The sequence below is a fragment of the Macaca fascicularis genome, chromosome 2, assembly GCF_037993035.2.
Source record: "Macaca fascicularis isolate 582-1 chromosome 2, T2T-MFA8v1.1".
NCBI lineage: Eukaryota > Metazoa > Chordata > Mammalia > Primates > Cercopithecidae > Macaca > Macaca fascicularis.
This window is the reverse complement of record NC_088376.1, coordinates 135,995,998-136,014,252: the sequence shown is the minus strand read 5'-3', so window position 1 is coordinate 136,014,252 and position 18,255 is coordinate 135,995,998. Positions and strand designations below refer to the sequence as shown.

The 18,255-nt window shown below is 41.7% G+C and overlaps 1 protein-coding gene across 5 annotated transcripts in view; it reads right to left on the bottom strand.

Moving 5' to 3' along the window:
* Window positions 1-10,319: 10,319 nt before the first annotated feature.
* Window positions 10,320-18,255, bottom strand: part of GXYLT2 (glucoside xylosyltransferase 2) — a 79,784-nt gene continuing 71,848 nt past the window's right edge. For all 5 annotated transcript variants that reach the window (XR_012431359.1, XM_005547621.5, XM_045385876.2 and 2 more), the window contains 2 exons: window positions 17,457-17,629; window positions 10,320-10,568 (listed from right to left, as the gene is read on the bottom strand). Coding sequence is in view for 4 of the 5 variants with exons in the window: in XM_005547621.5 (XP_005547678.3) it covers window positions 10,386-10,568; window positions 17,457-17,629 (356 nt within the window). In the remaining variant the exon portion in view is untranslated. The remainder of the gene's footprint in view (window positions 10,569-17,456; window positions 17,630-18,255) is intronic.

Sequence of the window (18,255 nt, the reverse complement as noted above, 5' to 3'; positions counted from 1 at the left end):
AGTAAATAAACAATCAATCAATACATTATCTCTCTTTTTTTTTTTTAGGGGCAAGGTCTTGTTCTCTCACCCAGGCTGGAGTATAGTGGTACAATTATAGCTCATTACAGCCTTGACCTCCTGGGTTCAAGTGATTCTCCTGACTCAGCCTCCCAAGTAGCTAGGACTACAGGCATGCACCATCACTCCCAGCAAACTGAAGATTTTTTTTTTTTTTTTTTTTGAGATGGGGTCTTGTCATATTGCCCAGGCTGGTCTTAAACTCCTGGCCTCATGATCCTCCTGCCTAGCCTCCCAAGGTACTGGCATTACAGGCATCACGCACCACACCTGGCCTCAATATACTTTCACTGACTGAAACTTCATTTATGTAAGACAGAGTCTCGCTCTGTTGCCCAGGCTGGAGTGCACCTGGCCTCAATATACTTTAACTGAATGAGACTTTATTTATTTATTTATGTAAGACAGAGTCTCACTCTGTTGCCCAAGCTGGAGTGCAGTGGTGCAATCTTGGCTCACTGCAACCACTACTTCCTGGTTCAAGCAATTCTTCCACTTCAGCTTCCCAAGTAGCTAGGACTACAGGTGTGCACCACCATGCCCAGCTAATTTTTGTATTTATAGCAGAGATAGGATTTCACTCCCAAAGTGCTGGGATTACAGGTGTGAGCCACCATGCCTGGCCAAGACTTGATAGGATTGGTTATTATATCCCAGCACCAACATTTACAGGAAAAGTGGTTTCTGAGAACACTCAAAATCAATACAGGGTATTGCAAAGCTTTGCCAATAGGAATTGGTCCCAATTCATGATGCAGATGAATAATTTCATTTATTTATTCCTTAGTGTTTTTTGTTTTGTTGTGTTTTGTTTTTTGAGATGGAGTTTCATTCTTGTCACTCAGGCTGGAGTGCAATAGCATGATGTTGGCTCACTGCAACCTCTGCCTCCCTGGTTCAAGCGATACTCCTGCCTTGGCCTCCTGAGTAGGGAGGATTACAGGTGCCCATCACCACACCCAGCTAATTTTTTTTTTTTTTTTTTGAGACAGAATCTCGCTCTGTCACCCAGGCTGGAGTGCAGTGGTAAGATCTCGGCTCACTGCAACCTCCACCTTCCGGGTTCAAGCAATTCTCCTGCCTCAGCCTCCCGAGTAGCTGGGATTACAGGTGCGTGCCACCATGCCTGGCTAATTTTTTGTATTTTTAGTAGAGACAGGGTTTCACCATGTTAGCCAGGATGATCTCAATCTCCTGACCTCATGATCCACCTGCCACGGCCTCCCAAAGTGCGGGGATTACAGGCATGAGCCACCGCACCCGACCTAATTTTTGTATTTTTAGTAGAGGCAGGGTTTCGCCAGGTTAGCCAGGCTAGTCTCAAACTCCTGACTTCAGGTGATCTGCCTGCCTCGGCCTCCCAAAGTGCTGGGATTACAGGCGTGAGCCACCGCACCCGGCCCTTAAATATTTTTTGAGCATGAGAAATGTGTTAGCCATTGAGTTGATGATGGGCATAGAGCAGAGAACAGGATCAGCAAGGACCATATCCTTAAGGAACTATGTGTCTTCTGGGGCAGGTATTCAATAAACTAATAATTTTATACAAATAAGTATTATTATTGTTATAGTAGATAATGCAAATTAAAAAGTACAGGGTGATATGAGTTAATATAAAAGGAGGACCTGCCCTTATATGGCATAATAAGGAGGCTTCCAGGAGGAAACGGCATTTAAATTCAGACCTGAAGGATAGTGGAAATTTGCCAGGTGAAAGAAGGTGCGAGGCAAGGTGTAGGATTCCAGGTACATACAAAACCCCTGTGGGAGGAAAAAAGCTTGAATACTTAAAGAGAAAACCAACCAGCATAAATGGAAATTAGTATAGTGGGGGAGAGTAACTCAAGATGAGAATAGGGAGATAGGAGATAATTATACAGGAACTTTCTGAGACCTTTTTTTTTTTTTTGAGACGGAGTCTCGCTCTGTTGCCCAGGCTGGAGTGCAGTGGTGCATCTCAGCTCACTGCAAGCTCTGCCTCCCAGGTTCACGTCATTCTCCTGCCCCAGCCTCCCGAGTAGCTGGAACTACAGGCGCCTGCCACCACGCCTGGCTAATTTTTTTTGTATTTTTAGTAGAGATGGGGTTTCACCATGTTAGCCAGGATGGTCACGCTCTCCTGACCTCGTGATCCACCCACCTGGGCCTCCCAAAGTGCTGGGATTACAGGCGTGAGCCACCACGCCCGGCCTTGTTTTGTTTTTGTTTTGTTTTGTTTTTGAGACAGAGTCTCACACTGTTGCCCAGGCTGGAGTGCAGTGGCATAATCTCGGCTCACTGAAGCCTCCGCCTCCCAGGTTCAAGTGATTCTCCTATCTCAGCTTCCTGAGTAGCTGAGACTACAGGTGTGCACCACCACACCTGGCTAATTTTTGTATTTTTAGTAGAGATGGGGTTTCACCATGTTGGCCAGGCTGGTCTCGAACTCCTGACCTCAGATGATCCACACGCCTTGGCCTCCCAAAGTGCTGGGATTACAGATGTGAGCCACCACATCCGGCCTCTGAGACGTTTGGAAAGGAGTTTAGGCATTATCCTAAGAGCAAAGGGGAATACTGGGTGGGTGGGTTATGGTTTAGAGGAAACCAGAGTGAATATAGAGAGAGAAGACAGACATAGGGCACAATGCAGGCTGGAAATGACAGGGACTCAAAGGGTTCTGAGCAGAGATAGCAGTAAAGGTAAAAAGAGAAAGCTGACACAGTTAATATTCAGGAGGTAGACATAGTCCATTATCTTCTTTTCTGTGCTAGTTTGAGCTGTGTTTGCTGTCACTGGAAATTCAAAGGGTTTTAACTTACCACAGAAATTGGTACTGGGAGTGGGGTGGTTTAGTGGCAAAGTAATGATTTAGTGATGACAATGATGTAAAACCAGTGGGGAAAGAGACGAGGATAATGCCCAGGTTTCTGGGATAAGGCAGGGGGTAGGTATTAGTGACATTTATGACTTAATGGAACAATGAAGAAGGAGAAGGAAGGAAAATATTAAGAGACTGTGATGAAAGAGGGTGAAGCTGCTTTTGAGCTGTGTTCCAACTAAAGGACTTGATTAGGAAGCAAACAGAAACAGGATTGCCGTCAGAATCGCAAAGTGCAGCCAGAGAGTCACGCTTTCCTACCTAAGTTCCTCTAAAAAGATAAAGAAGGCAGAACTTCTGCAAATGAACCCCCTGGTAAGTAAACGTGGGACACTATGGTAGACTGGTAAATTGTCATTCCTTAAATCTGATATTTAAAAAATCTAATAGCCATTTATTTAGTGGATTCAGGGAGCACGAACAAGATATTTTTAATATTCTGAAATTTCACGTTTTGTTTTTTTTCTTTTTGAGAAAGGGTCTCACTTTCTCACCCCGGCTGGAGTGCAGTGGCACAATCTGGGCTCACTGCAGCCTCAACCTCCTGGGTGCAGACGATCAGTTCCCCCAAGTAGCTGTAGGCACACGCCACCATGTCCCGCTAATTTTTTGTATTTTCAGTAGAGACAGGATTTCGCCATGTTGCCCAGGCTGGTCTTAAACTCCTGAGCTCAAGTGATCCACCTGCCTCGGTCTCCAAAGGTGCTAGGATTACAGGCGTGAGCCAGTGTGCCCGGCCTCATGTTTTACTCAAATGCACCCAGACTTTACTTTTCTACAATAATAATGTAGACATGATAATAAAGCATGCTTTTAAAATTAGCGAGTGTTTTGAATCAGCATTATGCTAAAAGTCTTATTTTTATATCTCGTTTTGTCACAATAACCCCTACAAGGTAGATATTTTAATGTCTATTGTTTAAGGCACAGAGAGGTTAAGCTATTTCTTCAAGGTTACACGACTAATAATTTATAAGCTAGAATTTGAGTCCAAGTTTGTCTGAATATAGGTTTTTTCTCTTTTTTCTTTTCTTTTTTTTTTTTTTTTTTGAGACAAAGAGTCTTGCTCTGTTTCCCAGGCTGGAGTGCAGTGGTATGATCTTGGCTTACTGCAACCTCCACCTTCCGGGTTCAAGCAATTCTTCTGCCTCAGCCTCCTGAGTAGCTAGGATTACAAGCACCTGCCACCACACGTGACTAATTTTTGTATTTTCAGTAGAGACAGGGTTTCACCATGTTGGCCAGGCTGGTCTTGAACTCCTGACTTTGTGATCTGCCCACCTCATCCTCCCAAAGTGCTGGGATTACAGGCATGGGCCACCGTGCCGGCCCTTTTTTTTTTTTTTTTTAGACAGGGTTTCACTCTGTTGCACAGGCTGGAATGCAGTGGTGTGATCGTGGCTCACTGCAGCCTTGACTTCCCTGACTCATGATCCGCCCACCTCAGCTTTCTGAGTAGCTGGACTACAGGTGTGCACCACCGCACCCACCTAATTTAAAAAAAAATTTTTTTTTTTTTTTGAGAAATGGGGGCTTGCTTTGTTGCTCAGGTTGGTCTTGAACTCCTGGCCTCAAGCAATTCTCCAGCCTCAGTATCCCAAAGTTTGGGATTACAGGCATGAGCCACGACATCTGGCTTCGTCAGTTATTTTTAATATGTGTACTAGCTAGCAAGTTAGGCTCAATTTTGTTAAAAATGTAGGAACATAGATAACTGACTTTCACATTCTTCAAACTCTATTCTATCTTATTCTATAGTATGGCATTTTTAAAAACAAAGCAAATTTTAATGATTTTTAAAAACAGACTAAGCTAATTACTAAACCAAATATTTCGTTACTTGTTATAAGAATTTAAATATTATTACTTATTATAAATGTTTAAACTTTAAATTTTATAAAAAAGGAACATACCTCCAAAATAATACCCGAAGACATGTTTTTAAAGCTTTTATTTAAAAAAAGGGTAAAACAAGAGATGACATTTTAAAAAGACAAGACAGTAATTAAATCATAGTACTGTGTCCCTTTTAATTTGCTGTAATAATTCCTTTTCTTTGGAGTATTCTTTTTATGCTAATTTCTTTGCAAAGAAAAAATGTTTTCCAACATAAAAAATGAATACAGGGCGAGGTGCGGTGGCTCACCCCTGTAATCCCAGCACTTTGGGAGGCTGAGGCGGGTGGATCACCTGAGGTCTGGAGTTTGAGACCAGCCTGGTCAACCAACATGGTGAAATCCCGTCTCTACTAAAAATACAAAAATTAGCCAGGCATGGTGGCGGGCACCTCTAATCCCAGCTACTGGAGAGGGTGAGGCAGGAGACTCATTTGAACCCAGGAGGCGGGCGTTGCAGTGAGCTGAGATCATGCTACTGCTCTCCAGCCTGGGCAACAAGAGCAAGACTCCATCTCAAAAGAAAAAAAAAATTAATTTGGGGTCTCCTTGGGAGCTATAAACAGGGGATGCACTTTTTCAGTGACAACATGAACATGTGAAACTGATGAAGCAGAAATTGCACCTGATTCTTACATGTTCATGCATATGGTGATACAAGCACAAACACTTTATCTTGCAGACAAGAGAATATTTCCAGTTTTGACCTGTGAAGAACAAAAACGAGGACAAAGCTCTTTGTCAGAGAAATCTCATCAGTTTTCAATACCACCAAAGCAATTGTGAAATGATTTGACCTAAGGTTTAACTATATAATTCCTCAGTTCACAGGTACAACAAATGTTGGCTCCTCCTTTTAAAGGCAGTGTGTGTATGTGTGTGTGTGTGTGTTGTGTTGATTGATTTTTAAAAATACATTCTAGGAAACTCTTAACATAAAGATTTGGTCCAAGGATTAGAACTTAGTTCTAGCCTGCAAGGGATCCCTAATTTCTGTCATCCTACCACTAAAGCCAAGTGTCTCGGTACTACTCAGAAGCTTACATCATAGACAGAAAGGGAAAGGCAAAAATGAAAAAGAGGAATATGAAAAAGTGGGAGAGAAAAAGAAAAACATGAAAAATTTCCCTATAATTATATTAAGTGAGAATATGTCAGCTGGGCACAGTGGCTCATGCCTGTAATCCCAGCACTTTGGGAGGCCAAGGCAGGTGGATCACTTGAACTCAGGAGTTCGAGACCAGACTGGCCAACATGGTGACACCCCATCTCTGCTAAACATAAAAAATTAGCTGAGCGTGGTGGTGCACACCTGTAGTCCCAGCTACTCAGGAGGCTGAGGCACAAGGATCACTTGAACCTGGGAGGCAGAGGCTGCAGTGAGCTGAGATTGTGCCATTGCACTCCAGCCTAGGTGACAGACGGAGATTCCATCTCAAAAAAAAAAAAAATAGAGAATATGTCTTGGGTTAGCTTGCTTAGGAAAGAAAAAGGAAAGAGAGAGAGAGAAAAAAAGAAAGAAAGAAGGAAGGAAAGAAAGAAAAAGAAAGAAAGGAAGGAAGGAAGGGAAAGAAAGAGAAAGAAAGAAAATATGATTTGTGCTGTCATAGAACTCAACATATTTCTGATTTCAGTGATGAAATCATGTTCATGTTGGTTTATCAAACACATGTAATTTATCTTTTATATGTATAAATATCAGATAATATTTATACATAAATCTAAATTTGTACAAATGTCCTGTTTTCAGGCTGGGCTGGAGTGATTATTTTGTTATTGGATCATTATTTAGTTTTCAATGACTGTGAATAATAATGTTTTGTATGATTTGGTTTGTTTTTGCCATGCACACCATAACTGCAAATAAAAGAAATACTCTGAAAAGTCTGAGTCCATATAAATACCCATTTCAATACCAAATTTGGTAAAAGTCGCAGTAATTTGCAATGGAAGCACTGAATATGAACTAGACATATCCCATAAATAGTAAAGCTTGGCGCTTTGTATCCAAAGTGCTAAATTGCCATTTTGGAAGTTGAAGAAAAACTTATATTGCTTTTTTAGCCAGTTAATTGTTTAAATATTAGAATTTTCAATGTAAGTCATGATTTCTGAGATTTATATTGGAGAAACACTGAGCAAGAAAAATATTGTCAGCATTTCTAGTGACACTGCTGTTGAAAAAGCTCAATCGCGATGCATATAGAAATACTGTCACATTTTGCTGTCAGAAAGTGCTCTTTCCTTCTCTAATGAAACTCCATAATTATATGCATTAAACAGAAATTAAAAAGAGATGAGTAAAGAAGAAAAGAGAGGGAAAAGAGAAAAGGCAGGGCTGGAGGAGAGGAGAGAACGGGCCCACCTTCTTCCCAGTATTATTTTTTATTATTTATTTATTTATTTATTTTTGAGACGGAGTCTTGCTCTGTTGCCCAGGCTGGAGTGCAGTGGCGCAATCTCGGCTCCCTGCAATCTCTGCCTCCGGGGTTCATGCCATTCTCCTGCCTCAGTCTCCCAAGAAGCTGGGACCACAGGCGCCACCACACTCGGCTAATTTTTTGTATTTTTAGTAGATACTGGCCAGGATGGTCTCGATTTCCTGACCTCGTGATCCACCCACCTCGGCCTTCCAAAATGCTGGGATTACAGGTGTCAGCCACCGCGCCCAGCCCTTCCCAGTATTCAGTGCGGCATATGGGGCAGCACCACCTTTGGCAAGCTTTAGACCAGAGAGCACATGTTTTCGCAGGCCACTGAATTAAAATTTGTGGCTCCTGGATTTCAAAGGTGGTTAATGCAGTAATTTGCTGGGAGTTATCAAAGGCTGAGACAATATTGCTGCACGGTAATATCCTAGCTATGGAAAATAATTAGCACTTTCAGGCAGCAAGGATTAGAAAAGCAAATTTTCCCTAAGTTATCAGCCAAATTCACCTAAAAATTTCAGGATACAGCACAGGAATTCCGAGGCAGACAAACACACGAGGTTCTAAGGTTTCACATTCTCAAAATTCATCATTCTAGAATGTTCTAGGGTGATATCATTGACCTTTGCGGGCAACCCTTTTCTGCACAGTCAGACCAGTACCGGTAGTTAAGAGTTGTGGGTAAATTGGCTCTCATAAAAAAGAAAGGCATTGTATTTCAAATCTTTACAACAGATGTTTTTGTGGGACTTACCAAACGAGGGAAGGAACCTCTTTCAGTTTGTGAGCCATCAACAAATCTGAGTGCCATTTGTGTACTTCACTGGCCATTTTGAACAAGTAGAAAGGAAACTGGGATGGAAGTTAGGAAACTATGCTCCATTCTGGCTCTTTCACTAAAACCCAATTTATGGGTAGATAAGATGCATTTTCCCCTATGTGAAGGACAATTCAGAAATTGCTCCATATCATACGTGTCTATACCACAAATGGAAGGCCTAGTACTAAACTTACAAAATAATGATGTCACCTCTAGTGGTGAAATAAGGAAACAAAATATAACAGCAAAAATAAGAGTTTCCCATCACAATGGTAGTTTCCTTAACAAAAATAATTACAGGGCAACTGATCAGAAGGAAAGTATTACCCTAAAATTTTAGATTTAAATTTGTTGCTACTATAATAATGCTGCCTACCAAAACTGATTGACATCTAAACATTTCTGTGTAGTGCTGAGATTTTCATATCTATTTTTTTTCAGGGTAAGACTGACTTTTTTTTGCTAATATTGTGCCCATGATATCTTATTGGATTCTAATATATATAAGGATATCATATTTACATCAACAAGATAATATTTTTCATTTTATACTTTCAGATCATTGTCTCTATATAACAAAAGGTATTTAATATTTTAATTTTCAAAAATGTCTCTGTAAATAAGATGCATCTTACACAGACTGTATGTCTTACAGAATAGCAATTATATTCAATATGTCTATTTCTTATATTACAATTTCCTTGTTTACCTTATAGAGATGATTCAGGACCCTACTAAATCCACTAGGCTGTTGCAAATATCAAGATCATTTACTCAATAGTCATTTGAGAAAAATAAAGCATTATGCAAAACATTGCTATGCTGATACCAACTATATGAGCAACTAGGGATTAAGCCAGATCCCCTTGGGGAATAGAATATTCAACTTCCTCCCTGCAGTGAGGTGATAAAACCTGTATGGACCAGCTGGGTAACCCTAGGGGGAAAGAAATTCTTTAAAGAGATCTTTCTAAGGCTGGTAGGAAGTTGAATTTTCTTACCAATAGAAGCAGCTGAACTATTTGTTTTTTACACATTAAATTTGAAGTTGGTCTCTGATTTCCACCCATTGCTCAAGAGTTTAAAAAAGAGAGATGACCATGTACTGATGATTAACAGATCAAATGTTTTTGTCTGTGGTAAACACAAAAATTCCTGAATTTCCTCTCAGAAGCTATTGTTGCATAGAAATGTGTTATGATTTAGTCCTCCACAAATCGAAACAATTTTTTTCTTTAGAAATACTCCCAGATTGGCTGGGTGCGGTAGCTCACACCTGTAATCCCAGCACTTTGGGAGGCTGAGGCAGGCGGATCACTTGAGGTCAGGAGATAGAGACCAGCCTGGCCAACATGGTAAAACCGTGTCTTTACTAAAAATACAAAAATTAGCCGGGTGTGGTGGCGCATGCCTGTAATCCCAGCTACTGGGGAGACTGAGGCATGAGAATCGCTTGAATCCGGGAGGTGGAGGTTGCAGTGAGCTGAGATTGTGCCACTGCACTCCAGCCTGGGCGACAGAGTGAGATTCCGTCTCAAAAAAAAAAAAAAAGAAAAAAAGAAAAAGAAATACCCCCAGATATATCCTTCATCCTTTAACACTGCCCAAGTAGGTGAAATCTGAATCCTTCTCTCAGATGTATTTTAAATAAAATTCTGTACACATAATCATCTCGTCTAATATTTTAGTCTCCCACATAAAAATCTCAGCAAAAAGGCCAGTTTTTACTGAGATTACCTGTTTTAGATGTGTCTTAGAGTGGAAAATGCAAAAGTGGAGGAAAAAAGGCTGTAAGGAACTGCATTAAAATGGAAACAATCTTTTCCACTGGTCAGTAGGATTATGGCTAATGTAATCTCAATTTTGAGCCCTTGATCCATACGCTCTACAAGTGTGTCTGTCTGTTTCACAAGTGTGTATTACTTTTATAACACGGGTGTGGGGGAGTCAGTTGCATAGAAAGAGTCTCAGGAATGCTAGATCAGTATAACACCTCAGGTGCCACTGAAATGGTCTCAGACATTTAGGAATTGGAAGGCTCACAAAAGCTATTTTCACAGCTAGTTCAACCTGCTTAAACAATGTTAAATGCATAATAGTCTTTTTTTTTTTTCTTAGAGATAAATAGCATTTTAGAAAAAAAATAAGGAAAAGCATATTCTCTTTTGGGGGCAACTGATTTGGCAAAATTTAACGAGGTTTTTAAAACTCAACAGTCATGGAGCACCATTAAATATTCACACAAAAAGACCCAGGCAGCTTAGAGATTAATATTTCCTTGGTCACAAGACACCGAATTGACTTGCAACAAGACAAAATATTCAGTGCATCTGGTTGGGGCCAACATGGATGATGACGTGTTTCTCATAAGCCCTTTTCATTGTTTTCTCAATTTGCTTCAGAAAAACTTGCGGGATCCGTCCACATAAAGTGTGCACAGTCTCCAAAAACTTCAGCTGAAGGGGGTAATACATGGATTGAAAGAGATTGTCTTGAAAGGGAAACTGAAAGAATGACAAAAAAAAAAAAAGTTTATTTTAGTAACAGAAATGCCATTTTAAATGCAATACTAAGAAATGACACAGGAATTACGATAAGCACACAGGCACAGGTTTGGACAAGTGAAAAGACCTTTGAGGATCTAAGTTAACATCCTGTCTCAGCTGTGCAACCCCAGGCAATCATTTAAACTCTCTGAACCTCAGTTTCTTTACCTCTTTAAAAAGAAAAAGACCAGGCATGGTGGCTTACACCTGTAACCCCAGCACTTTGAGAGGAGGTGGGAGCACCCCTTGAGCCCAGGAGTTTGAGACCAGCCTGAGCAACATGGCAAGACTCCATCTCATTAAAAAAGAATAGTAATAAAATGTTTACAAAATTTGGGTCCTCAAGGCTCTTACAATCTAAAAATGATGGATGTCTCTAAGGACAAGAAAGTCCATATATTATAGCATGTTTTGGGCTCAAGATACTTGAAATCTACTACAACAAAACAATGAATTCTTCATCTTTTTTGCCTTGAATCTTAATGAAGAAACTTTAGGGTGTGTCTATGGTAATCTCGTGAAGTTCAGGGTTTAACAATTACTAGAAAAATTTATTGGCAATAAATCATATTTTAATAATTCAGGTACCAAATATTAGTGGTTGTTTACTTCCCTCCTAATATGGGGCTTTTGAGATCATTGTCGTTTTTTAAAATTCTTTTGTTTTTTTCATGGAATACGTCTATGAGCAGTATTTCCCAAAATAAATCTTTCCGACTACTTGTTAGGCACGTGTCAAAAGTTTTATTACAATCTTGTTGAAAGGGAAAAGGCTGCTAGTAGATCAAGTCAAAGATCCACTCTTGGTCAGGACATTTTATATGGAAAGACTAGCGAGAAATGAAAGAAGAATGGTTAAAGGTCAGTACACTCTTGCCTAACAGTAGAGGTGGGTGTCTGGTTTCCTAGAACAAATGTTAATCCTTTTAAATTAATCAGAAATACTGCTTACGCAGGTTTATCACAGATGCCAATTTCTTCTCAGAAGGAGATTATGCATTATGTAATGCAAGAAGCTTCTGTCCCAGACCAGGTTTGAGATACTTTTTCTTTAATCACGAAATTTAAACCATTGATAAACCCCTTGAGGCCAGTCCTGAATCTGTCCTTTTCACCACTGTAGCCCCAGTAATGGGAACAGGATAGGTCAAAACCTTGAAATCACCCTCAATTCCTCTGTTTTCCCCAACAACCCTTACCCAGTTAATCAGCAAGTCCTGTAAACTCTATCTCAACAACATATCCCAAATAATGGCCACTTCTTCCCATTTTCCTGCCACCACGCAAGCCCATGCCGGCCCCATTGCTCACCCGGGTGGCTGCGATTAGTCTCACAAATAGCCTTTGTGTTTTCACTCTTGCATCCCTTCCACCACGTTACCAAGGTGATATTTTTAAAGCATAAATCAGAGCCTATCTCTTTCCCGAAGGGGCTTTCCACTGTTGCGATTCCAACTCCTCCCTTGTTCTAAAGGTTCAAGGTGACCTGGAAACTCTCCCCTCTCAGTTCCTTCTCTCTCCTCTTATCTGGCCATTCCTGTCTTTCCAGCACACCAAATTCATTCCCGTCTCTGGGACTTTCCCCTGGTTATTGCTTCTGTTTCACGGGATCTTCCCCAGATTTCCCCTGGACTGCCTCCATCTGATAAGTCTAGGACTTGCAAGCAGCCTTCCTGGTGCCCCTCCCCCCAGCTGGTAGAACACTCCTCTCCAGTCCAGGACTTTGGACCCATCAGCCCACTCTTTTCACACCTTTTGAACTCTTTCACTATCTCAGAGGAATTTTTTTTTTTTTTTTTTTTAGCTAGGGTCTTGCTGTGTCACCCAGGCTGGAGTGCAGAGGGGCAATCACGGCTCACTGCAGCCTTGAACTCCTGGGCTTAAGTGATCCTCCATCTCAGCCTCACAATTAGCTGAGGCCACAGGCACTTGCCACCATGCCCAGTTATTATTACTATTATTTTTTCCTAAAGAGGCAAAGTCTTGCTCTGTTGTTCAGGCTGGAGTACAGTTGTGCCAGGCAAAGTATTGCTCTGTTGTTCAGGCTGGAGTACAGTGGTACCATCCTAGCTCACTGTAGCCTTGGCCTCCTAAGCTCAAGGGATCTTCCCACTCCAACCCCAACCCTTCCCCGCCCAGTAGCTGGGACTACCGGCATGTGCCACCAGGCAAATTTTTATTTATTTATTTATTTTTAATTTTTGTAGAGACGCATCTCACTATGTTGCCCAGGCTGGATTTTTCTTTCTTTCTTTTTCTCAATGAGTATTGTCTGGCTTCCCCCAGCAGAATATATGCTTCTTAAAGACTAGGGCTTTGTCCATCTTATTATTTTCCAAATTCCTAGAAACTAGAATTGTTCCTGCATAAAATAGATGCTTCATAAATGATTGTCAAGAGAATTACTGCAAAAATGTCTATCTGATAGATGCCTTCTTGCAGGGAGGCTGCACTGCCCTTTCACACAAACACGTACCACATGGGTTAGGGTGTCTATGAACACCTGAAACAGAGAAATAGAGAGAGAGAGAGAGAGAATATTTTCAGAGACAGATGAAGGGAGAAAAAGAAAAATATATATATAGAGAAAGTGTTTATAAGCAAGAAGAGAGAGAGAAATGTGAAAAAGCTAGAGAAAGTGTGAAATTGTTATCATCAAAACAACTTATTTATATCTTGTTTTTTTTTTTAGATGGAGTCTCACTCTCTCACCCAGGCTAGAGTGCAGTGGCACGATCCTGGCTTGCTGCAACCTCTGCCTCCCGGGTTCAAGCCAATCTCCTACCTCAGCCTCCCAAGTAGCTGGGATTACAGGCATGCGCCACCATGCCTGGCTAATTTTCGTATTTTAGTAGAGACAGGGTTTCGTCATTTTGGCCAGGCTGGTCTCGAACTCCTGACCTCAAGTGATCCACCTGCCTCAGCCTCCCAAAGTGCTGGGATTACAGGTGTGAGCCACAGCACCTGGCCAAAACAACTTCTAATTATTGCACAAACGGTAAGTCAGGCTCTTTACTAAAAGTGTAAAGACTATCATTTTGTTGAATTCTCATAACACTTGTTTGAGGTAGATAATCTTATTATCTACACTTGACAGATGAAAAAACTAAGTCCCAGTAAGGTAAGGGCACAGTTAATGGTGAATCACCAGAAAGTGACAAAATTGGGATTTGAACCTATCTGTCCAGGCCCAAAGCCAGGCTCTGACCCACTACACAATGGTTCACAGCATTGTAGAGGATGGGGAAATACATCTTTTATGATGGAGTCTCTTTATATTTACTCACATTTCGGGTCAGGGTTAGTGATTTTTCTGATTGAAATGCCTGAATGAAAACTGTATTTTTAGAAAGCCCAACTGAGGAAAATCATGGAGTGTACTAAGCAGAATCATTTTTGAAACAAAATTGTTCAGCCCTCTTTCTGATCCCCCAGAAAACAAACAAGATGAGTTGTAACTCAAGAACCACAACTGCTCAACTCCAAACCAGGGGTGACAGATCACAAAAGAAACCCTAGAGTGGCTCTGATAGACACATGGCTGCTGTGTACTTGTTTAACTTCTGCTTGTACTCCTGAATGAGTTTGCCCCTGGAGTCAGTGTTTGGATATTTAAATGTGAGGATATCATTAAGCACAGAACAAATTTTCTGCGTAATTAAATCACCCGGCCTTTGAAAACCAAACAGCAGGAAATGCAGAAGAAAAAGCTTGGATGCATGTTAAACACTTTCCTTGTACAGAAGTCAACACTAGGAATTTCTTTTTTCTTTTTTAAGACAGAGTTTCACTCTTGTTGCCCAGGCTGGAGTGCAAGGCACGATCTCGGCTCACGGCAACCTCTGCTTCCTGGGTTCAAGAGATTCTCCTGCCTCAGTCACCTGAGTAACTGGGATTACAGGCATGCGCCACCACGCCCAGCTAATTTTGTATTTTTAGTAGAGACGGGGTTTCTCCATGTTGGTTAGGCTGGTCTCAAATTCCCGACTTCAGGTGATCCACCCACCTCGACTTCCCAAAGTGCTGGGATTACAGGCGTGAGTCATGGCACTCGGCCAATTCCAGGAATTTCAGAGTTGGAATTCTCCAGGACTCTCCCTAGCAAATGCATACTTTCTTTTTTTCATTTCATTTCTTTTTTTTTAATTTGTTTTTTCAGAGACAGGGTCTTACTATGTTGCCCAGGCTGGTCTTGAACTCCTCACCTCAGCCTCCAAAGTGCTGGGATTAAAGGCGTGAGCTACTGCACCTGGCCTATTTAATTAATTGTGGTTTTTTTGAGATGGAGTGTCGCTCTGTCACCCAGGCTGAAGTGCAGTAGTGCAATCACGACTCACTGTAACCTCCACCTCCCAGGTTCAAGCAATTCTCCTGTCTCAGCCTCCCAAATAGCTGGGATTATATGTGTGTGCCACCACACCTGACTAATTTTTGTATTTTTAGTAGAGATGGGGTTTCACCGTGTTGGCCAGGCTGGTCTTAAATTCCTGACCTCAAGTGATCTGCCCGCCTCAGCCTCCCAATGTGCTAGGATTACAGGCATAAGCCACCACACCTGGCCGATTTTATTTTTTATAGAGATGGGGTCTCACTATGTTGGCTGTGCTGACCTCAAACTCCTGACCTCAAGCAATCCTCTCACTTCTTAGCCTCTTAAAGTGCTGGGATTACAGGCATGAGCCACTGTGCCAGGCCTTAAACGTTTTATTTTTTTGCAAATGCACATTTTCATACACAAAAAAATGTTACTATGTTATGGGATTTACCGCTTACCTCACTTCTACCAGAGCCTGTTCATGAAACTTAGAGAATTCGATCTTTAACAACAAAGCCTAATACATTCTACATGTTCTATGTCAGGGGTTGGCAAACTTTTTCTGTAAAGGAGTAGATGGTAAATATTTTAGACCATATGTCCTTTGTCACAACTAATCATCCTGCTGTTACAGTGCCAACATAGCCGTAGATAATACATAAATGGGCAGGCACGATGGCTCAGACCTGTAGTCCTAGCACTTTGTGAGGCTGGCTGGGAAGATCACTTGAGCCAGGAGTTTGAAATCAGCCTGGGCAACGAAGCAAGATCCCATCTCCACCAAAAGAAAAATGACAATACATAAATGAATAGGTGTCACCGGTTTCCAATATGACTTTATTTACCAGTGCTGACATTTAAATTTCATATAGTTTTCTTGTGTCATGAAATTATATATATATGTATGTATATTTGAGATAGGATCTCGCTTTATTGCCCAAGCTGGAGTGAAGTGGTGCAATCATAGCTCACTGCAGCCTTGAACTCCTGGGGTCAAGTGATCCTCCTGCCTCAGCCTCCCAAATCACTGAAATTACAGGCATGAGGCTTGATTTATTTTTTAAATTTTTTGTACAGATGGGGTCTTACAGTGTTGCAGTTTTCCTGAGAAAGTTGCATAAAGGGCTCCAGCTAGCCATGTTCATACACATACCTGCATGCCTACCCTATTTTCTCCTCTCTTTTCCCATCCCTAGCCCATGAGTCCATAAAGAGGCAAGAACCTTCTTTTTTTTTTTGAGACAGAGTCTTGCTCTGTTGCCCAGGCTGGAGTGCAGTGGCGCCATCTTGGCTCCCTGCGAGGTCCACCTCCTGGGTTCACACCATTCTCCTGCCTCAGCCTCCCGAGTAGCTGGGACTACAGGCGCCCGCCACCATGCCTGACTAATTTTTTTTTTTGCATTTTTTAGTAGAGACAGGGTTTCACCATGTTAGGAAAGTCTCGATTTCCTGACTTCGTGATCCACCTGCCTCGGCCTCCCAAAGTGCTGGGATTACAGGCATGAGCCACTGTGCTGAGCATAATCTTTGTATTTTTAGTAGAGACAGGGTTTCACCAGATTGGCCAGGCTGGTCTCGAACTACTGACCTCGTGATCCACCTGCCTCGGCCTCCCAAAATGCTGAGATTAGAGGCGTGAGTCACTGTGCCCGGCCAAGAACCTTTTCTTCAGTGCCCCTTGGCAGTGAGAAGGTTCCTGCCATCTGTGCTGTATGCACTTGACTCTTATCTTGTACCCGTTGGTGGGGAAAAATGGAAGACTGGGGAGTCAGGGCCTCTTTCTGCTGCTTGCATGTACTTTTGCAGTTAAGCAAATAAAGGCTTGACTGTTACTTTTAGTTTGGCTCCTTGTCCTAACTGAACACCTTGACCCCTGATTGAGTAACAGATTGGAGCTGGCAACCAGGCAACATATTTAGCTAGAACTGAATAATATCGTTTTCTTTTTATTATCTAATCTTGATCCTATGTGTTACCTTCCACTGTGGCAAAAGGCACAGAAGTTGTCTTTGTGACATCAAATTTCCTCCTAAAGTAGGTGGCTCACACCTGTAATCCCAACACTTTGGGAGGCTGAGGTGGATGGATCACTTGAGGTCAGGAGTTCAAGACCAGCCCAGCCAACATGGTGAAACCCCATCTCTACTAAACATACCAAAATTTTCCGGGCAACAGCTACTTGGGAGGCTGAGGTTGCAGTGAACCGAGATCCCACCACTGCATTCCAGCCTGGGTAACAGAGCAAGACTCCATCTCAAAAAACAAAAACAAAAACAAAAAAAACAGAAATTTCCTCCCAAATTTAGTTAAGTAAAAGATAATGAATGGTGTACGTGGAAATAAGTCAAGTAGATATGACATAGTACAAGGTGGCAAGTGGATATAGTGACAGAACGTGACTGAGGTTGGGAATAACTCGTATAACTCTATGCTTTGGGAATATTTGGCCTTCAAAGGGACAGGTGACTAAAGTGCCAGTATTGCTTCATGCTGTTAAGCACATTTGCTAACAGCAGCAAGGGCGCACTTACATCCCGTATTGCTTCATAGAGTGCTTTGAATGTCGGTTGCTTATCATCATGGTAGACGCCTCGGTTTCCATGCAGAACAGACACGCCTTCATGCTCAGCCTCTCTGCAGTTGCTTCCATACATGCAGTGATCGGGACGGTAGTTCCACTGGCAGGGGAATACATAGAGACACTCTGGTGGTAAAAAGAGGAAGACATATATGTCCACAGTCAGTGCCAGCTCTCATGCACATGTCCCGTGATTAAACTGTTTCCGCTAACTGTACACACCATATAATTTTAAGGTACAGGAGTGTGATTTTTTTACTCATAGATCAAATTTTGCCCCATTTGTCGAAATTCTGAGATCAAGAATTGAAGGGGCACACAGTGATGATGTAGGTTTCATCTAAAAAAAGAAGAGAGTACAGCATCTTAAATAAGAAAGCAGACACAGGTATCAGGTAGCCTGGGTCCAAATCCCAACTCTCTCACTCAAAACCACTGAAATCCATGTCTAGTCCACTCAACTTCCTGTACTTCCATTTTCTCATCTGTAAATGAGAATAATACAACCTCTATCTTATTTTGATGATTAAACTTTAAACATACATGTAAAATGCTTAGGAGGGTATCAAACATATAGTAGTGGTTCAGTAATGTTAGCAGTTGTACTGGCTGGGTATGGTGGCTCACACCTGTAATCCCAGAGTTTGGGAGGCCAAGGTGGAAGGATCACTTGAGGCCAGGAGTTTGAGACCAGCTCGGGCAACATAGTAAGACCCCTGTCTCTATACAAATTTTAAAAATTAGCAGCTGGG